The 22,210-nt window shown below is 43.8% G+C and overlaps 1 protein-coding gene across 2 annotated transcripts in view; it reads right to left on the reverse strand.

Annotated features, from left to right (window-relative positions):
• Positions 1 to 1,887: 1,887 nt before the first annotated feature.
• The window catches only part of LOC128442375 (adenylate cyclase type 6), a 34,798-nt gene continuing 14,475 nt past the window's right edge, over positions 1,888 to 22,210 (reverse strand). For both annotated transcript variants that reach the window (XM_053424806.1, XM_053424807.1), the window contains exons 4-24: positions 15,722 to 15,871; positions 15,210 to 15,331; positions 13,459 to 13,570; positions 12,985 to 13,112; positions 12,098 to 12,256; positions 11,858 to 11,999; positions 11,548 to 11,676; positions 9,801 to 9,829; positions 9,416 to 9,563; positions 9,226 to 9,323; positions 8,999 to 9,086; positions 8,748 to 8,864; positions 7,425 to 7,574; positions 7,070 to 7,245; positions 6,779 to 6,808; positions 6,664 to 6,693; positions 6,434 to 6,566; positions 6,048 to 6,311; positions 5,627 to 5,831; positions 5,328 to 5,452; positions 1,888 to 3,875 (exon numbers count right to left, since the gene is read on the reverse strand). In XM_053424806.1, the coding sequence (XP_053280781.1) occupies positions 3,747 to 3,875; positions 5,328 to 5,452; positions 5,627 to 5,831; positions 6,048 to 6,311; positions 6,434 to 6,566; positions 6,664 to 6,693; positions 6,779 to 6,808; positions 7,070 to 7,245; positions 7,425 to 7,574; positions 8,748 to 8,864; positions 8,999 to 9,086; positions 9,226 to 9,323; positions 9,416 to 9,563; positions 9,801 to 9,829; positions 11,548 to 11,676; positions 11,858 to 11,999; positions 12,098 to 12,256; positions 12,985 to 13,112; positions 13,459 to 13,570; positions 15,210 to 15,331; positions 15,722 to 15,871 (2,664 nt within the window). In that variant the 3' untranslated portion in view covers positions 1,888 to 3,746. The remainder of the gene's footprint in view (positions 3,876 to 5,327; positions 5,453 to 5,626; positions 5,832 to 6,047; positions 6,312 to 6,433; positions 6,567 to 6,663; positions 6,694 to 6,778; positions 6,809 to 7,069; positions 7,246 to 7,424; positions 7,575 to 8,747; positions 8,865 to 8,998; positions 9,087 to 9,225; positions 9,324 to 9,415; positions 9,564 to 9,800; positions 9,830 to 11,547; positions 11,677 to 11,857; positions 12,000 to 12,097; positions 12,257 to 12,984; positions 13,113 to 13,458; positions 13,571 to 15,209; positions 15,332 to 15,721; positions 15,872 to 22,210) is intronic.

Consider the following 22,210-nt stretch of genomic DNA (forward strand, 5'->3'; position numbering starts at 1 on the left):
AAATTTCCTTCAGAGAACAGCACAAACCGGCTGTTACCAGAGTAGAAAGAGAAGTGGGAGGCCCCGGTGCACAAAGTTTATTAGAGTCTCTAGTTTGAGAAATAGACGCCTCACAGGTCCTCAACTGGCAGCTTCTTTAAATGGTACCCGCAAAACACCAGTGTCAACGTCTACAGTGAAGAGGCGACTCCGGGATGCTGGCCTTCTAGGCAGAGTGGCAAAGAAAAAGCCATATCTGAGACTGGCCAATAAAAAGAAAAGATTGATATGAGCAAAAGAACACAGACAGACGGAAGATTGGAAAAAAGTGTTATGGACAGACGAATCAAAGTTTGAGGTGTTTGGATCACACAGAAGAACATTTGTGAGATGCAGAACAGGTGAAAAGATGCTGGAAGAGTGCCTGACGCCATCTGTCAAGCATGGTGGAGGTCATGTGATGGTCTGGGGCTGCTTTGGTGCTGGTAAAGTGGGAGATTTGTACAAGGTAAAAGGGATTTTAAATAAGGAAGGCTATCACTCCATTTTGCAACGCCAGGCCATACCCTGTGGACAGCGCTTGATTGGAGCCAATTTCCTCGTATAACAGGACAATGACCCAGAGCACACCTCCAAATTATACAAGAACTATTTAGGGAAGAAGCAGGCAGGTGGTATGCTGTCTGTAATGGAGTTGCCAGCTCAATCACCAGATCTCAACCCCATTGAGCTGTTGTGGGAGCAGCTTGACCGTATGGTACGCAAGAAGTGCCCATCAAGCCAATCTAACTTGTGGGAGGGGCTTCAGGAAGCGTGGGCTGACATTTCTACAGATTACCTCAACAAATTAATAGCTAGAATGCCAAAGGTCTGCAATGCTGTGATTGCTGCAAATGGAGCATTCTGTGACAAAAGCAAAGTTTGATGAACAAAATTAATATTTCAAATAAAAAGCATTATTTCTAATATTGTCAATGTCTTGACTATATTTTCTATTCTTTTAGCAACTCATTTGATAAATAAAGTGTGAGTTTTCATGCAAAACACGAAATTATCTGGGTGACCCCAAATTTTTGAACGGTAGTGTATATATATCATATATAAATCATATCATATGTATGTGTATCATATAAATGCATACATACAAACATACAGACTTACATACATGCAGGTCACTTTCATTGTAAACATATATATTTCCATACGTATTAGATACATTTATAAATCATATTGTGTGTATTTATATCATAAACATGCCTACATACATACATGCATACACACGTGTTTATATGTTAAATATAAATGTGTGTATATCTCTCTCTCTCTCACACACACTCACACATACACTCACACTAACACTCACACTCGCACACACCCACATCCTGTGTATGAGATTCAAGTTCCCTGTATCATGGGCTTATTACAGCAACGTTGGTGCTTTTTCATCAGGGATTAGGGGGAATTTATGTCTCTTAATTAATGTTCAGCATAGAGTGCTGTAAGTGAACATTGCCATTGCCTCAACAGAAATTCATTATTCACGTGGAAGCAATTAAATACTCTCTCCTGTATGGCCCTCTTGAAATTGTAGACTGATTTATTCAGAAACAGAGAAGGAGACGTCTCTCCGGTTACTGTCACAGAGAGAAATCTTGATTGCAGGCTGTTGATTGACTGGAGACCTAAGCCGGACTAAACCAACACCACTAAGCAGGCTAAAGCTGTGTTGTGAAGTACACTGTGTGAAAGACCATTTCAGTGCAGTGTTTGGTGTCTGTAAATATCCACAGGACCTTTTGAAAACAACAATAATCATAACTACGGTTTAATGTAATACGCTCAACAAACAAAATGGATGTAGAGAATCTCAGAGAATCCACAATAGACAAACCAACAAAATAAACACAATCAATGCAAAAACAGCTATTTATTAGGTTCTTATCCAAGGGGAAAGGAATCAAATCATTGCAGAATTTCTCAAACTATGAAAATAACAACTTGTCTTGATGACCTTTCGTTTTAGAGACAGAGAGAAAGAAGCAGAAGTGAGGAACTCTTTTTATGGCCTTTTAAGTCAACATTTTTAGGCTCAGACAGAAAATGTAGGTTGTCAACATCAGGTGTAAAACTGATCTGAATTTAAAATACTCTTTCACTTCATACACAAACATGAAGCCTGATCAATATGGCCTCTTAATGCAATGATTCATCTTCTTCCTCAGTCCCAAAGGCAAAGTAAAGAGTGGCTTTCTTCAGTAGTAGTATCATTGTAGGGCAAAAATATATCTATATTAAATTACATTCATATGATTATTGTTTTGAACAACTAATTTTTGAGGGGCTACAAGCCCCCATGTGCCAAATACATGTCAAATACTGTAGTGTAAAGTTGTGAATATTGGTCCATGTAGTAGTTGGACCTCAGAACTGCAAAATATCAAGGCAATACTAGTGAGCAGATCTCCGGCACACATCAAATTCTGAAGCGGTCAGGAAACCAGTTTAAGTTCAAACATCTCTAACACCGTCCAAAATAAAAGTTTTGTAAGCTTTTGCTTAATCGGGCTGGAATGAAATCAAAGAGCCACAGTCCAGTAAAAGACGCAGACATTGTTCTCCTCAAATGATAGTTTTTGACACAAGAAATCAGGAATGGACACACAACTCTGAAATAATACAAAACATGCCTCGCAGCGACCGGTTTGGCAAGAAAGCATTGTCATACAGTATCATAAAAACCTCACAGTGAAAAGTTACAGTATGCCCCTTTATAGGTAAAGACCAGCATTCAGTTCTGTGTGCTGACACCACAAGCACACACACACACTCTCACACACACACACACACACACACACACACACACACAGACGCTCGCACACACACTTTTATAAAACGTTGCAGAACTGTTTGACAATCTCCGGAGTACCATGACAATAATGCATCTGTTCTCTTCTCCTATGTCTTGTTTTTGGCTCGAACCAAAACTACATCGCAGCGAGCGAGTAATCAATCACACATTTCAGTGAACCACAAACAGTCTGTGGCTAATCACAGGCTGGAAGAAACAAAGAAGGCCCTGATAAGAAACACAGATGTCCAAGCTAGTTTGTTGTCAGTCAATGTCGTGTGTGTGTACATATAAATATATGTGTGTGTGTGTGTGTGTGTGTGAGTGTGTATGAATAAATCCACAGATACAAAATTAAAGTTTGTCCCTATCAAAGACAGTGACGTTTCCCGTGGCCTATGCTTTCTGCAGATGAATAAATGACTGTATTTTCTGAATAGAATCCTTTGTGTGTGTGTGTGTTTCATATCAAACATTTGTTCTTTGGTCATTTTCATCCTTCACATTGTCCTTGCATATTTTCTGTTAAGTGACATAGTTTTTTTTTGTATGTAAATATTTTCATTTTTGTACAAGGATTTCACAGAAAAAAATCGATCCTCATGAAAATAAATAATGACTCCAGATGAGATACTCATACTATTGCTCATCAACACAAGCAGAGCCACTTCCGTCCTAAGGCAACTGGGCTTCGTTATCTCTCAAGCAGCTTGGAGGGGTATGGGGGGGGGGGGGGGTTATCTTATTATGTGACAACGGGCGAGACGGGCCGAGCTCGTCTCTGCCGGCCTTCTACTGTCCCTGGTGTGTTCACGCCGCGTTCCGGTGCTTGTCGCCGGGCTGAACTCTCAAGTCTCTCTGCTGCTCTCTGTCTTGTCAGTGCAATGGGAGACACTCTGTGGGCAGCCCCGCTCTGTTGTTAACTGCCCGGGGGACCGCTGGTGAGGAAGTAAGTGGTCATCTCCCCCTTCCCCTTCACCTTGACGACACCTCGGTAGTCCAGCTGGTATCCGTTGTTGACCAGCACGTGGTACAGGTCTGTGGTCACCTAAGAGAGGACACAGACATTTGACACCGGAGAGGTGATGCACTCAACCCTGCTCAGGAGCAACTCCACCAGCCATTACGGTATTGAGCACTAGGATGGAGGGATAACATACAATCAAATATTACATTGTATAGATAAGAAGATTGAAGGATGGTATGTTTCAAATAAAATTAGAGCAGAATAGATCTTCATTACTAACCTATTACAAATCAAATAATAAATTAATATTGGCAGAAAATTATTTCTCAACAATTTAGAAAATTTGCTGAAGTCATTGGTGACCATTAATTATTGGGTATCGCTTTTTAGATATGAGGACATGGACTATTCTGTTCTAATTCAAGAAAGATCCTCACACTCTGGCAGTTTATCACTATATTTTGACATTTAATTGATTATGATTAACCGATTAATCCTAATTATAAACAATTGGTGGTTTTATAAACTAGTCAACTGGCGGAAAACTATTAGCAACAATTTAGAGAGCTGATTCAACAAAATTGACAAAATTAAAGAAGCAAAAATGGAAATTATTCTCATGTTTCTACTGGTTTTATATGTTTTAAAATATATACAACTGATGAGCATTTTTTCCCATTTACGTTACATACGTTACAAAAAAGAGATGAAATGACAGTGGATCATTATTTGCAGTCCCACTTTTTATATGCTCTCTTGCATTGGGCATTTTCAGTAACTCTGCCTGTACAACAGATGGCAGCATAATTCTGTCTGTGCTCTTTCCAGCAGACAATTTATGGGTTTGATTTTGGGGGCGGAAAAATCTCACTGCAGCTCTCTAGACTGGTGTAACTCACACTTTTCAAAATGTGTCTTAACGTCTTCTTCTATAAATAAGAGGGTGAACAACACTGTGGAAACTTGTCCTTAGCTGACACTCGTTCTCTGAGGAATTAGAGATGGCTCCGAACTATGGTTCAAATTTCCCTGCTGAAGATGACAATACTGTAGCAGTTGAACGGCCTCTGCGGGGAATTCAAATTTAGCTCTCTGCTCTCCTCCAGAGGGACATCAGAGCGCCGTTTATGCTCGAGAACAGCACATCCAGTGCTGACAGGCAATCCTGCTCAAGGGCACTTCTGCAGACCAGATGTCTAAATCCTTAAGCTGAAGGACTGTGTAGCGATGGTATCTGTAGCACTGGTATCTGCTGTCATATTTTTTTATGAAGAGCAGAAGCAAATGACCTGGTCTCTTCCAGACACCACAACTGTGTATGCTTTGGACTTGGTGGAAATATGTCTGCAGTTTTTCAATATGCAGATATAGATTTGGGTATGAATGATCAGAGATGAAGCACATTCGTGTTTGAACGATGGCTGATAACATCAAAATGACTAGTTTAACCGGAATCGTTTTTTCTGCATCGGCTGCCTCACTTGACCTAACAATGCAAACTGCTTCTTGTGACGTCCATGACATGTGCTGTACCTGGATGCAGTCTGGTGCTCCTGTGCTGTCCATGCGGCTGGCCACGTTGACTGTGTTCCCCCATATATCATACTGGGGTTTCCTGGCTCCAATCACCCCCGCCACCACAGGCCCCATGTTCAGTCCTGAGAACAAATCACCTCGCTGTGTTACATCATAGCAGTGACACCATTTTAACTAAATCCATAAGCTGGCTCTGAGGATGTAGACTGTTGTAGTTTTCCTTTTGAACAAATGCCCATCCACATTCAGGATATGGATTATGTTTCAAGACCAATCTCCGCTCTCTTCAGGCTTACCTATCTTCATCTGGAAGTTGTTGAAGGAGTGCTCGTTGATGTGTTTCATCTGTTCTCGGAGCCTCATGGCGTAGTCGGCCAAAGCTAGAATGTGTGAGCGGCCTTCTTTATCGTAGGTGGAATGGTTGAGGCCGGAGGCTGCCATGTAGGTGGAGCCGATGGTTTTGATTTTCTCCAGCTGACGGAACCTATCCTCGCTGATGATCTGGAGACAAGATTACGACGAGGAAATGAGACAAACAAAAGCAGCACAACAGCTCTAAGGCAACAATATTCTAAGCAGCAGAACCATACCAACAACCAGGTAAATGGTGAGTGCATGCAGCAAAAAATGAATTTAGATTTTCCACTTTTACACACTTTATCTAATAATTGTTTCTTGCATTGATTGAATATTAATCCGCTGAATTCTTCTCCTCACCTCATCAAAATCAGCGATGATCTCGTTGAGCAGCCTGAGACACTCCACTCCCTCGTTGTTGGCCTCTAGCTCCACATAAAACTCTGAAAAGTTGCTAATGGAGGCGAACATGACAGCGACACATTCACATGACTGATAGTACAACTCGTCATTCCTACGCTCCCTCGCAAGAAAGTGGGCGGCCACGTCTTTGGGAAGGATGTTGTGCAGCAGGCGCCGGTTGTATGCTTGCAGCTCCTCCATCTCCTCCTTCTCCTCTGTGGCCTGAGGAGGGACGGGGTCATTTAGTCTCACCAGCATATGCCTGCATAGCTCAAGTGAGCGATTCATATGGTCGCTATCTAGCTTCGGTTTTGTTGTTATTAATGTACGTGTTATTAATTTACCTGCAGCTTCCAGAGGAAGTCAAGGCGAGCAGTAGACTCCACCTGCTGGCCATGCAAGTAGAGAGCCAGAACAAAAACGGTCAGGATTACAGGGGTCATGACCTTTAGGGATACCTTGGACACATTCTCCAGGCTGAGGAGGGAAAGAGACATGGATGAGTCATTGCATGGGAATCAAACAATAAATGAAGCCCAACACACATGTTAACGAACAAGTGAAAATCACTCACCACTGTTCTGCGGTTTCATTGAAACTAGGCCTGAATATGGACAGGAGAAAATTGCGTCAACAAACCACATGAGTCGATGAAATTAGACAGAAGAAAACAAAGTAACACAACTTACTGTTGTTGGGAATCATTATTTGATAATTTCCTGCAGGGGAAAGAAGAGGGAAAATGGCTCTTAACATGACAATGTAGGTCTCGTACGATCTGAAATTTATCGTAATGCACAACCCAAATCACAGTCAGCAGCCACAGGAGATGAACTATTCATCCATCCATTCATTATCATAACTGCTTATTCTTCGAGGGATACATGTGGGTTGGAGGCAAAACAAATATTCAGATTGTTCTTTACATGGGGGGGACTTTCTGAATGAGTTTATCTGAGTGGTGCCGGCAGGGGACTCACAAGTTGTTGGCTCTGACCAGCAGGTCTGCGTTGTCAAACAGGGCCACCTGAGGCCACTCTACCAGCAGGAGGAAAGTGAGCTGGATGAGCAGCATCAGAGCCAGCTTCCCTATGCTGCTGATGTGGAGGAACACAGAGCAGGCCAGCAGGGTCAGCAACACGCTGTAGCTGAAATACTGCAGGAGAGATGCACCCGTGAGGGCGGAGGAACGTAAGGTGAATATTCAAACATCACACTCAAAAGCCAATCATGAATGCACAGGCACGCACATCTGTGTATATGTGTGTGAGAACACGCAGATACGAGTTAACGCTAACAGACGTGTATGCCTAAATGTCATGCTTTGGGACTGACCTCGGGGAAATGGCAGGGCATGGCCTGGCTGGAGCACAGGGTCAAGCCATCCTCCGCTGCCTTGGTCAGGTTGTGCAGCAGGCAGAGAGTCACTGATGTGTTCAGCTCGTCTTCTATGCAGTCCTCCAGTTTCTCTCTGCTGCAGGAAAACTGGCAGGAGGGAAAGAAAGAGTCTGTCACTGTCAGCCATTAAAACTAAAATATCTGTGATGGTTTAATTTGTATGTGTCAATAAAGCCTGATAACGGCAAATTTCCCAACCAAATGGCATTTTTGGATTATTGGTTATAAATCTCACAGCCCTTGGACCATTCATTAATCAACAAGCAAACACTATAACTAGCTGTTTTCATCCATGTAATGTCTGTCATAAGAATTTTAATATGTCTTCAGTCACATACCTCAGTACTGTACTCTTTAATACAATACAATGCCTTTGTCAAACAAAGGGTTGAAAACATGGGGAGACTGATAAACACCCAGTAGCAGGGAATTACAGGAAACACCTACTGAATAAGTCCTTTTGGAATTTTAAACTGGCCAGTCTGATGTTGGAGCTTAAGGCTGAGCAGCCAATCACAGGCTGGGACAACCCTGGAGGCCTCCAATCAAACAAGTGGATCGGCACAGCATGAAAAGCAACAGCTACAAGGTGCAAAGCCACTGTCCACAGAGGGTGATACACATCTACCATCAGCCCTGATGTTTCAAAGTGAATATGCAACAAGTATTTTATATACAGTAAACAAACATCCTCACTGAACTGTGGCCAGAGCAGCTTCTGTGGGAGACACCGACATTTAAAAAGTAGATTAAATCAAATTAAAAGGTTTCAATATTGATAAACGGTCCCATTTATAATTGTTCTTAAAACACTGTCACAGACCACAACATTTGTAATGTGTCCTAAAGTAAATCGGCATTGAGCATCTTTTATTCCACACATGCACTAACTCAGTGGTAAATCTGTCTTTGTTCTGTGAGTAAACATGGAAGTAATATGATGGTTTAAAATAGACTTGATTTCTACAACTCCATCTGTCAAAGGCACAGACTATGATTAATTGCAGCTGTAATTATAGCATCCCCTTAGGCATAGTGGTCTAATTTTAAAAAGGAAATTGCAAGATGGTGCAGAATATGTTCAAATGTAGAAAATGTTGTTCATCAACATCTGAGATGAAGTGATTGATGGTATTAATGGAACAACAAGACAAATGGAACAGAGGCAGAACCATGGCTCCTTCCATACTGTGAGGGACATCTTGAAGCAGCTATTTACGAGTCACAACGCTTTATAAAAATGACAGCTTTAATCCCTACCATATTAGCAAAAGAGGAGATGAAGAGGAGGAGGATGGTTAAGACGCCAACCAGTGTGCTGTTTGCACGTGACTGGACTATTTTCTTGGTTACAGTCTGCAAGGCAGCCGGGAAGACCTTGAATGCAGGCAGCAGGGACAAGATCAGATAAGAAAGAGTTAATACCATTAGTGGTGCGGGCTGAAGACATACAGAGAATGACTCTTATCTGAAGAGGAATCATATTAGTGATGAAGGCCTTTGTTTCTTACTTTGATGCAGGAGTAGATGGCACAGATGAAGAGGATGTTGGTGAGGATGATGAAGATGCTGATGTAAAGACCTAGCATGAGAGTTGTCCTGCGGAAGAGAAAGAAAACAAGCTCATTAGGATGTATAATTCTCATTAACTCCTCATAAACAAATCAGGAACACATTTCCTATCCACAATTCACTGGAAAACCCGGAAAAGCAAGTTATCGGGGAGGGGACTACTTACCTCGGGAAAATTATGATCTGAATGAAACAGATGCAGCAGAAAACAAGGAGCGTGCAGGCCACGTATCCTCCGAAGCGATCATCAACCTTTTTGGAGTACTGAAAATAGGATATCAAGGAGAACTTTTCAATTCCGTTTACGCGACAGCAGGTTTTGGTGAATTGCAAACAACCTTCAGTCTAAGACCAACCTTTTTCTCGAGGTCAGGTGTCTGAAAAGTGAGCAGAAACTTCTTGACGTGATCTTTCCGCAGCTGGTCAATGCTACGCGCGTCAATGGCCCGTCCAAGAAACTCATCCACCTCATCCTCGGGGTTCAGGGCCTCCTGAATGCAGCGGCTACGAGGTAGACAGAACAATAGGTCACTGCGGTGTGTGTGTGTGTGTTTGGGTCTGTGCATAGATGTGTGTGTGTGCGTGCCTGTGTGAGGAAGTTAGCCTGTTCTGTCTGTTCTCATCAGACTGTATAAAACCAACAGTGTGCTCTGAAGTTCAACAACCACAGTGACAGTCTGCCAGTCAACCATAAATAACAAAAGCCGCCCTAATAACAGAAAGTGGGGCCAAAACACTCACTTGTCTTTGCTGGATGCTTCGTCGATGCCCTGAGAAAAACAAAAACAGAGAGAGTGAGACGACGAGGGCAAAAAGAGGAGACGGTGCAGGAAATAGATCGAGGGAAGGGGGAGATTATCATGTAGCCATAGTGCAACGGAAAAATAGACAGAGACACAGACATCTGCACAGTTAATCCCTGAGAGCCAGACTGATGTTTTAATTAATGCTCAGAGGCTTCAAATTACACCCTCTCTGCCCCTAGGGCTCAGACCCTGAGATGGACAGCACAAAAGGAAAAAGAGAGAGAAAGAATGTAGGAAAGACGAGGAAATGAGACTTGTAGCATAAAGAGAGAGAGGAAGTAATAGAGAGTGAGTGAGAAAGGAAATATCTGCAGCTGCAGCCTTGTCAGACTGGTTTCAGTAGAACACAATCAGCTGGGAATACCTAGGAGCTCTGCTCCTGTTTGTTCAGATCAATACTTCCTCTCACAGCACCACTGACTGATTTAAGCTTGACCATAAAGGTAGTACTGTACATATCTGTCACACTCAAAGTTATACTTACAGAAAATCGTATTGATTCAAGGTAAAAGTATTTTAAAAGAAACAACACTGTGGAACTTCACCATAGACTGTAAAGATGATCGACAACTTCCCCAAATATTAAGCCTTATTATCTATATCTCACTTAAGTGGCTGGCTGCAGTAGAGTTCATTAACCTCTCCCATGTTAGTGAATGGGACATGGAGCAAACTAAACGTACAGTTTAAATACATTTTTCTCAAGGGTGGATTCTGTCATTTTAGGTAGTTTGTATCACACTGATGAGTCTTCTGTCTTCATCCGTATTTATGCACATCTTCTGAAAGCTAACAGATAGGAACACAACTGACCAAAAGGAGCAGTGGACAAGTGGACAGTGGACATTTTGGGAATAGTTCAAGTGCGATGCTCATGGGACCTTGGGAAGAAATTTAGACAAAAGCAGAAGATTTGAGAGGAGAAATTAAGATCTGGTAAGAAACTACGGGCATCTATATGATGTTACTTCACCCAGGCAAAGGCACAGTCAGGCTCTTTTGCCTCTTTCTTAAGAGGTACATGATCAGTCACGAATGTAAACGTAAAATATGCATGGAAATACGTGGGCAGTGATGGTTACATGGTTTGAAATGGATTCATCTCTAGTAAAGTAAAGGCAGCATGAATAACATTTGGAGTTACTTAAGTAACCAAACACAAACTATAGCTGAGGCTCATGGGAATGTTATTTGCTTTCATGTAATTTGGCTGTAAATCAAATGAATGGACAATCCATCATTTTGACATGATCCTGAAGCTAGAGGAAACGCAACAGGATCACCAAAGTTATTACCATTCATCCTGAGAGAGGCATGAATATCAGGACCAAATTCCATGGCATCCATTCAACAGAAATATTTCAATGTGGACTGAAGGAGCGACTGGGATTTGCCATCTCTTGGTCATGCCGATGGCGTGACTAAAAAGGTAATTTTAAAATCTGTTTTCAGAGGTTCTATGTTAAGAAAGGAGACTGGCAAAAGATTAGTTTAAAGTGGGAAGTTGACCCTCGGACCCTTGACCATCTAAGAGAAATATCTACCATTGCCAGCTACTTTCAGACATAATTAGAAAGGATATTCCTGATTTGACTTTAGAGAGTGGAGACACAGGGAATAGCATCTCGACAAGAGGAACAGGTGCCCCGCGCTGAGCTACGTGCTCCCTGAGTGTGTCTCACCATCTGCCTGAAGGCTTTGGGCTCCTTGGGTCTGGAGAAGGATCTGTCAGGCACCCAGCGTGGCATCAGTCCCTCGGCAGAATTTGCACGTGCTCTCTGCATCTTGGCCATCATGGCTTTCTCCTCTTTCTGGAAATGAAGAGAAACCCCGCCAGGGCAGATGCTTTGACAAACAAGGCCTTCTATGCCAGGTGACAAGCCATTACACTGTGTGTGTGAAATACAGCATCAGTATGGCTGTGAAGTTCTGAAGAGGACTCAAAGACATGTGTGTCTGCATGTGTGTGTGTGTGTTTGACCGTGCACTAACCCTCTTTTGGCTGCAGCCCAGCACCAAGAAGGTTTCAATGGTGTGATCCTTCAGGTAAGTATTCCTCTCTTCTCCAAATCCCGGCTCCACTTCGTAGTCCCCGTTCAGATACTGCAGTGTGGCGTTGGTGATGTGGATACGCCTACACGCAAACAAACACAAACACACAACGTGTCAGAAATGAGCTGGCCAATAGGAGCCTCTGTCATTATAGCGTCAAAAGAAGTAGGAGGGACTTACCCGGCCTTGCCTCCGGCTTCCATTTGGTTAGCGAGCGTCACGTCATTGGACCAGACATCAAATTGCCACTTGCGCAGGCCCAGCACCCCGCAGTGAACACGACCGCTGTGGATGCCCACCCGCATGTTCACATTAACGCCTGTCACCTCTCTCACCAGCCTGCAGATGCACACACACACCGGTGCTGATGTTAAAAAACTAGTGTCACCTTCATACCCTGTGTAAAAATAATTAAGCGTTCCGTTCAATGTCAGTACGATGACTGTGAGGTTGTGCGTTCCGGTTTTGAGTGTGTGAGTCTTTGTGTTTCTGTGCATAAAGCCTGCTGCACGCTAGAGGATTTTCAACAATTTCCAAAAACTTGGGAGACCACAGACATAATGACAGACTAAACCGATTTCTAATCTTATAAACTTCAGATCGCACACACTAGACGATTTGGCCACTGCGTAAGACCACACACTTGTCGTTCGCTTGTTAGGAAACGATTTCACGGTGGCAATTCCAGAGACTTGGAATCTCACAGAAACTCTCGAGATTCTTCTTATTCAGTTTCTTTAATGCCGGTTTGCGATTTTCGTTTAAGGTGCGTTACTGCCACCTTCTGAACTGTGTGGAAAATGTGCGTGATTGGACGTGACTTTCACAAGAAAAACAAACAGACCATTTTGATATTTGTGATTCCAGATTGTGAGTCTCCAAACTCAATCAGAAGCATTAGGATTATTTTCTAAACCCCTTACCACGTCCGGATTATTTGGGCAGATAATCAACACCAACTGACCTCCAGTCGGGAACACGATTGTCGGAAGGGGCAAATCGGGTCTAAAATCGGCCCGATTATCCTCCAGTGTGCAGCAGCCCTTAGTGTGTGTGTTGTGACTCACGAGATGGCTTCGATCATGTCTACTCCCATCTCCACACAGCAGTGGGCGTGGTCAGCCCGGGGCTCAGGCAGCCCTGACACACAGTAGTAACAGTCCCCGAGGATTTTAATGCGCAGGCAGTGGTTCTCCTGGAGAGCAGGGGCACGCACACACACACACACACACACACACAAACACACACACACACACATGTAACATATTAGGCCCTCAATTTCAGCTAATACACACCATGCTCATGTCAGATATAGAGCCTTTTGTGCATAATTTAGATGAGTCATCGGTTTCAGCATAGTCTAATTGATGTGTTACACAATGCTAAAGTACCCCCCCCCCCCCCCCCCCCCCCGGACCCCCCTCGACTAGTACATCATGTTGGCTTTGTCATACTAACAGTGAGGGCTACAGACTGCATGGTTACATAAGCGGTTCAAAGTTCTGCTGTGAAGAATGGTGGCGGCAGGTGGTGGCGCTCACCGAGGCCAGCTTGTCGAAGCGGGCGAACAGCTCGTTCAGCGTCATGACCAGCTCCTGGGCCGTGCACTGCGATGCCAGGCTGGTGAAGCCCTCGATGTCTGCAAACAGTATGCTGAGGAGGAGGGGATGAGGGAGGGAGAGGGTGAGGGAGAGAGAGAGAAAGAGAAAGACAAAAAAAAGACAAAGGAGACAGAGAATGAGATCAATCAATAAAGTATAGAGTTGGTTTGCATGGTCTAGCGCCTCTCTCTCTATCGTCACTGTCCAATTGCAATGTGAGCAGGGGAGAGAGAGAGAGAGAGAGAGAGAGAGAGAGAGAGAGAGAGAGAGAGAGAGAGAGAGAGAGAGGGGGGGGGAGAGAGAGAGAGGCAGACATTTGTTCAGCTCTAGCTCTCATCATCTAGGCCAATGTGGGTCATCTCCTCCAGCCCGTCCCTCTGAGAACGCCACCCACCGTCCCCCTGTCTGCATGCCTCTCATTGCTAACTTTTGATAGTAATGAAAAGCGAGAATAAACAACACCCCGGACACTGAGTTCCAGTTGAGGGCAACAGATGGCGCTGTGGATCCCATTAGGGAGAGATGGCCCTTAATTACAGCAGCGTCTGCATCTCCCACCTAAACCAACACTCCAGGCGATAATGCAAGTGATAAGCTTTAAATGGTCAGTTCACCCAATTTACCTATATATACATATTTCACTTGATCCGATATATGTGGTGGCAGTAGACTTGGTTTTATTAGCTATTTTTTCATGGATTCCATTAGGACTATGTTTTACTGTTGAAATTGTGAAACAAAAAACTAGTTGTAGTAGCCAATACGTTGATTTTGGAGGAGATGATGTTTTCAATCACTTAAACACCTAAACTACCTGCAGATAAAGATACGGCCAGCTATGAGAAAAGTCATTTTTAAACTCAAACTAAATCAGAGGAAGATATTTTTCCGCATTCGAGCACAAAGGAAGGATAAATTCAACTCTGTTGTTCGTCAGCGTTAGAGGGACAGAAAAACTGTGTGAGCCTGTTCTACAATTTGTCTTATCGTAACCATGTTAAAAAATAGGCCTGTTATACAAACATTGGTGACACAAGCTAACCTCCAACAGAACCAGAAAACATGAATAAATGACGTGTTTACATAAAATAGCTCCTACATCAATTTCGGAGTGAGAGCTGGTGTTAATCTTGTGTTGCATTTGGATAATGGGTTGTTCCTGTAAGTTTACACCTGCCTAGAGCTGCGGCGCTGCAACGGATTGTTCCACTAAGTGCATCACCTGCACCTATTTGGGTCACCTCTGACAAGAGATCTCCGCCGCAGCCTTATTTCATTGTCCCCTACCACCACCGCAGCCTGAGAAGCACCGGCTGTGCTTGATGGTAGGCTAATGGATGGAAAGTTTCACAGATTCCCACTCTGGAGCTGAAATCCAGTGGTGAGGACTGAGACAGTGGGCCAGCAAACTTGAGGTCTGCCCCCTACCATTTGCTACAGAAAGCACAGCAGTGTGCCCAAGTCAATATCCTTACAGCAGCCGGAGCTGTCAGTGTCAATGAACAACAACATGCATAATACATGCTGTCAGGGAAATAGCTGTTGGAGTGACTCTGCAACTGACACATCAGTCAGTTGAACAAGGTCAAAGTTACTGGTGCTGGAGCTGTGGCAGCAAAGTACACAAGTTCTCTGACACTGTCACAAGTGTGTTTGTGTAGACGCATGTATGTGTGTTTATCTGTGTTTACCTAACATTGTCGTGTTTTTGGATGTAGATCTTGTGGAACATCATATCTTCCTTCTTGGCATTGATATCAGCCTTCATCTCCATGGCAACGTGCCTTGGCAGCACTGACAGCAGTAGGCGCTCCTGAGAGAGTGTGTGAGACAGAGAATAAACAGGGAGAGAGAGAGAGAAATTAAAGAAAGACAGTGCGAGCGCCCATTCATTTTCATGAGTTTCCACCGTTAGAAAGCTCAATGAGTCACCCTGCCTTGTTGGCATGTGCGTGGGAACGTGTTAGTCAAATAGAAAGGAGTGGAGATACATGTTATACTCCAGAACATATTGTTGACCTCGAAAATGAAGCAAACAAATCCGACTGGAAGATGGAGACACCCATTGGTTGCTCTTTTGCATTTCTCTGTGTTTCCAACAGGATACCAAACAGGGCTTCCGCCCTCGTCTATTTGCTTGAACATTCATGGTGCCCCTGCACATGCAGGTCTTTGCATATGTGCGCGCATGCGTGTAGCCAACCTGCTGCTGGTTTTCCCTCTGCAGGTGCAGTCTAGCCTGGATGTATCCTCTCGTCTCCTGGAAGGCTTGTCTCTGGGAGACCTCCGCTGGGTAGTGGGTACAGATCCCGATCATGTTCGTGCACAGGAAGATCAGCACGTTGGCACTGACCTGCAAACAGGCACACACACACACGACAGAGAGTGTGAAAGGGAGGAACAAAAGACACAAGAACCCCACAAAGTATGCCACATATTAAGAATACTGTGAACTCTCTCTGATCTGGGTGAGGTCAATAAACTAAAATGATAACACTCTATGTCACAGGATTTACTGCAAGGAGAAAAATTCCTCAAACGTCTGAGGGGCCATTAGATGTGATCTGGTTAGAGACGATGGCCGTGGCCTCGTGGTTGCTCAGCAAGACGACATTCTTCTCGTGTCGCGCTCAGAAACAGCATGCAGACAGCAAGCCCAGAGGGTGTGATGCATGACTTGAGACATGTGAGGACTCCGCTTATGGTTCCACTTGAGTTGAAAGTTCATATCGTCTATATAGTGCGTGTGGAATGCAGAGTCCGAATTAAAAACAGGACACATTCATCAAGCTTGTGAAAGGGGGACTTTTGTTTTGGGAGCTAAAAACAGATTTGAATTAGACACTGAGTAACAGAGGCATCCTTAAGTAGTAGTTCCCTCTGTATGCCTAGAGCAGGGAGCTATGTTGGTTGAACAATGAGGCACTGAGAAAACAAACGCACAAACTGTACAAACGCATTATCTGTGGCTTAAGTAAATTAAGTTTAGACATAGTGTGCCGTTAGTTTTGCGGGAGTCATCAACCCTGAAAGCATTCCTTCGTGCTGCTTCGTGTGTGTGCCTGCGTGTTTTCTGGATGTGTGTGTTAAGCCAGTGTGTAAGTCTGTTAGTGATTGCTCTTCTCGCTCGTCCACAGCCAAGACCGAGCATCAGAAAAGGAGCCTTTAGCTCTGGGCTTCCCCTCCGCTCCCAAACCAAACAGACTCACACAGACACACACACATACACGCACATCCTCTCTATGTTCAGAAACACACTCCAGCCTGGGAAAGTCACTTGACCCATGACCAGAGAACTGAGTGTTTCCTCTGAAGATGATATCATCAATAATGAGAAAAAACATACAGACCAGGCACAAACGCACACACGCACACACAAGCACGCACACACACAAGCACACACACACACACACACACACACACACACACACACACACACACACACACACACACACACACACACACACACACGCACAAACTCTGTCTTAATAACAACATCTTGACTAAGCTGGAGGACTCTAAAGCATCAGTATTTCTGAGCCAGATATGTGGCCAGTCCAGTGTGTGACTGTGTTTGTAATTTATGATTAGAAAGAAAAACACAACCGAAGATTTCTATCTGCATGCGTGCATATTTTCACGCATGCCTTTGTCGAGATCAAAATGTGAATAATTAGGCCACACAAGATGAGACATAACTTACAAAGACACACATTCATATAAAACTCCCCATGAAAACACCAACTTGTAGAGGGAGGGTGGGCTGTTTACCACCATTCTGAGATGAGGTTTACACTGTATACAAGGAACCTGTCCTCTGTTGTCACAACAAGACGGAGACAATCTACAATGACCTGTGCTTGAAACAGAACACCAGCGCCACAGGACAGTGGCAGGCAAATTCCATTCTCCGTTCGAGGAGTTATTTCCTTTGCCACCGAAAACAAACGCAGAGCGGTGAGAAAATAAACACACTGATGTTTTGCAGGTGCAGGACCGCACCGACTCTTAATGTGCCTGATAAAGATTCAGCACAACAGCATAATTCAGGAACTAACAAGAGAGCATCCGAAGTCTCCTGTCACTCATTTTGATTTCCATTGGATACAGATAAAGCCACGTTCCTTCAAACAGGTTTTCAGGGAAAGACCAAGAAGCACTTTGATGCAGGATGAGAGAGAATGGCTGATGCAATCTGTCCGTCAACTTTCAATGATTCAGATCAAACCTGTCAGGGGGTGTGAGGCATCTCATCATCGGGCTATTGAAGAACATCCACTCATGTTCTTCACATGAGTGGCTGAGCAGTCGTTCCTTTAAGTGCAACGCTGAATTTGCTGTCGCTCAAGTGCACTGATTAGTCTATTGTGCTTATAAATCACTAACAGGCCAGAGCTGCCTGATAAGCCCAGCGTCATAACGTTACACACCACCAACCGAGACCTGACACTCCAGTTCTGGAATGGCACAGGTAGGACCTGCCCGTTTTAATCCCGTCCAGATGGCTTCGAACAGAGTGAGCAAGCTAACTTGGTTAAGTGGTCTGTTCTCAGATACAGGGCCACCTGCAGTTCCCAAGACCCCGCTTCGCTACAAGAGCACATCCAATTTACGTTCGGACGAGTTCGCTTCCCGTGGGAGCGCGCTGAGATTTCCTTAAGACATTCCTGTCAAGTTGATTGTGATCGTTTGGGAACAAGCCTTTAGAGAGGGTTTAAACGAAGGAGGTCCCACGTTTGAGGGTTTTGTGTAATGTGCTGAACAGTAAAACCAACAAAAGTGCAGTGACACCAGGTGTGCACATTCGACGAACCATTATCTATAGTGATAATCCTTTGAGGGTTGCGACAACGTGCGTAAGGCATACACCCTGGACAGGATGCCAGCGTAGTACACGACCAGCATATGGAGGAAAACAACCATTCACACCTACGGTCAATTTAGAGTCTCACATCATCTCGTGTTTGCACTGAAGGAGGAAACCCACGCAAGTACGAGGAGAACATGCAAACTCCACACAGAGACACACTGACCAAACTGGGATTTGAACTGGGAAACTTCTTGCTGTGAGGCATGCTAACCACCGCACCAAGGATGCACATGTCGTTGCAAATGTATTGAAGCCGCCATGAAAAGCATCCAAACATCAGCAGGTTGAGCACATTCACTTCAGCTTTGTCAGAGCTTCTTTTTGACAACAGCTCAATATACCAGCTTGATAGCTCAGAATAAGTGTAACTCATGTGTGCATGGGGATATACGATATACGACAAAGCTTGTGTTAATGCACAAGTTATATGCTTAGTCACCGCACCGACTGCAGATCAGAGGCAGGAGTATTCATAATGGCTTTTGAATAAATCTGTGTATATGTGTGTGTGCCTGGACCGGCAGCTCTTTCATCTTTAAGCTTGTTGGGTCTGTTGCTGCACTTTTATGCCCCAGACCTGAAAATCCATGGCCCCTCTGACACTCCCCTCTCCAAACAGCGATGTGGTGCAAAGAGAGCAGGAGCAGTTTCTCATAATTAGCTCAGTGCCATTCTCTTCATAACCATTAAGCTGGACTTAGACCGTCTTCCATTGATGTCTCCGGCATGACCACTCTGACGGAACTTTAAGATGAGCCTCTCTCAACATTCACTTGAACAGGAACCTCTTGGCAGTGAAGTTAAAAGGAGTCCAAACATTGGCTTATAAGGTGCGGCCCCGGCAAGGTGCTTTATAAAGCAAGGCAAACGGATAGCATGTTAAATAACGAGTGAAGGAGGAGATGGAAAAAGATTTTTGCTTGGCAAACACACAGCAAATCCATTTCATCTTTAATAATATCCCACTGGACAACTTCCTCACACACAAGCATGCTGGAATGTACATATGCACAGCATCAAGGTCATTATCAATTCATCGAGAGGCCAAACCTACGCCACAGACAGCCGATAGGTTCTATGGATTATTACCTTCGCCAAGGAGATTATCTTTTCCTCTGCGTCTGTTTGTTTGTCTGTCTGTCTGTTAGCAGGATTTCACAAAAGAGGTTTGACAGATTAACACAAACCTCGGTGAAAGAATGTGGTATGTGTCAGAAAATAAACCATTAACTCATTTTACAAGCAGATCTGAATCAGGGGCAAGATCCACGAATTGTTCTCACTTTCTTTAACTTTGCAAGATGGGGAGATCAGGCATGTTTAGAGGACAATTCAGATCTTGTGATTTTAATTGTGGTTTAATAAGGGTTAAAGTGTTCAGCAAAAATAACTACGGAAGCCATGTCTGTTATCGACGTGGTCACATGGTGATTCATCTGTTACTAATATTAACTCCAATGACAAAACACTGAAAGAAGTTAAGCTAAGAGCTCATAATCACAGACATACTGTTGCTTATTGAATAAAAATGATTGTTCAGTTAATCAATGAACAGATTTATCCGGGAGTGTCTGAAAAGGTCTGCAATGAAAGATAAGCTCAGCTATCTCTCTAACACTGAGCTCCACTAAAGCTGAAGTTTAAACTTGTACAGGCAAGAGAGCTACATCCCATAAGACAACACTCGGGCTCTGGGGACTGCAGCTGACATGGGGTCTGCTCTGCAGCACATGACCTTTGATAGGCATCTGGAGCTTTTAAAATGTCCTCCAGAGAAGTCAAATCCCAGTCACACACTGCTGATCATAGCCTGAAAAGAAAACATGTGGTACCAGAGTGGTAAAAATAGACAATTTGTTGCACTAGTCATGATCTACTTGAGGGTTACATTAACGTATAATCACTGACATACGTCAGAAGCTATTCCTTATAAAGATAGATGTTGCAGAGGGGTGCAGGGTGCTGTCTGTGCCATCTTGGGCCTCTGCCATCTGGAATCAGAGCTTTGTTTTTGTCATGGCTCGGGCCAAACCAAAATTGGTCTCAGGCGACCGGCGAGGCCACGGAGTAATCTTTGTGAAATGCAGAGGCAAATTCCGCAAATGCTAAATAGAGCCGGACCCAGGCCGCACATCTGTCAGAAAAACAGATCCTGAATTAATATTCGCACATAAAAGTTGTCCAAACATGAGAAAAATCTCCCAGCGATCTTGGAATTACAGACTAAAACAAACTGGGACCACCAGCTAAAAATGACCAACTCTAATTTAACCAGCAAATCTTTCCTGAATCCAAAGATCATAATGCTCATTTAACCTCCAACTTCAATATCTTGACCTTCAATTTGTTCTCAGAAGACTGTTACAATAATAAACACTGTATTGCTCAGATACAGAGAGAAACATCCGGCAACAGAGGACTACAGTGGGGAACGACTCGAAACTAGACAACAATATTTTTCATGTGATTATTTTTGTAGTCTCACTAATTCTTGTTGACAAGACATTCACTAAAACAAAACAGGAGGATTATTATTATCATTACATGGACCCACATTGTATCTGTCTTATTACAGACTTATTACAGGCTCACTTCATTTGGCTGAATTATACCATTAAGCATCCTGGGCTTAGGTCTGCTCCAGGACATTTATGATTTCCTCCTCTTTCCCAACGTTTCCTGTCTCTGTAAACTTGAGAAGCAGCAACACAATGATCTTACATACAAACGGTGGAGTGCAACATCAGGGTTTCAGGACTCACATGGAGTTAGCTTGAACTGCTGCTGCCGCTTTTACCAAGATCCCTCTTGCTTTAGGGTTGGAAATAAAGCTAACTTTCATTTACTGAGAAATAAATTGGTTTGAAAAAGGCAGAAATCAGTATAATAACTCTGCATCATTATTTTCTAAGGCAAATCTTCCTGTCTTGACCAAGAATTCATACAATCAGATAATTATCTTGGTTGAAAGATAACACAATAAACTGACATAGATTCCGCCAATCAACCAAAAGATCAATGAATTGCTTCAGGTCTATTTCACTCACAACAGCATGAGTAACAGCAGCAACAGGTGGTGTGTTTGCTCTGTCATCCCGATTCCCTCATTTGAATTATCACACAACATTTGACAAATTAATCAATACCTAGCGGTATTCAATTTACAGTTGTAATAGCTGCTAATAACACACAAGGCTGCTATAAGAAGCCCGCCCGCGGCTGCACGTTTGTCAGTGGTCTTGGCTGCTCAGTGGTCAGGGGTCAGTGTTTGGCTGGACAGAGGGAGGGAGAGAGGGAGGGAGAGAGGGAGGGATCAGGCCCTGTCACGCCGCTCTCCTCCCAGCTGTGTACTCGCTCACCCTTCACTTCCTGCCCACTCACACCATCGCAGGCACAGCTGCAATTACAGCGCCGCGTCTACGAGCACACAAGATTTGGTTAATTAGCCGGACAAACCAACCAACCAGCCAAACCCATCCACTCCCCCGCTGGCTCATCCCACTGATTCGAGCTACGTGAGGGAGTCCAGACCTTGAACTGTGTGACTGTGAGCTAAACCTCCAGGAATTCCAATTTCAGCTGCTTTTGCCTCCATCTCCTTTTAAGCTCAACGTACAGCACGAAGCCAAGGCCACCATCTCACACTGTCAGAGATTGATGAAACACAACTTTCAGTCTTTCAGTTCTGAGAAAGAGAATTTAAATAAAGGGAGGGCTTTGAACTGCATTAAATGAGATGAACAAGTGTGTGCGGACCAGATGTTGAAGCTCTAACAATATATTATTTTTAAACACACAAAAGCTTGGTTTCACTGTCCAGTC

Source organism: Pleuronectes platessa, chromosome 6, assembly GCF_947347685.1.
Source record: "Pleuronectes platessa chromosome 6, fPlePla1.1, whole genome shotgun sequence".
NCBI lineage: Eukaryota > Metazoa > Chordata > Actinopteri > Pleuronectiformes > Pleuronectidae > Pleuronectes > Pleuronectes platessa.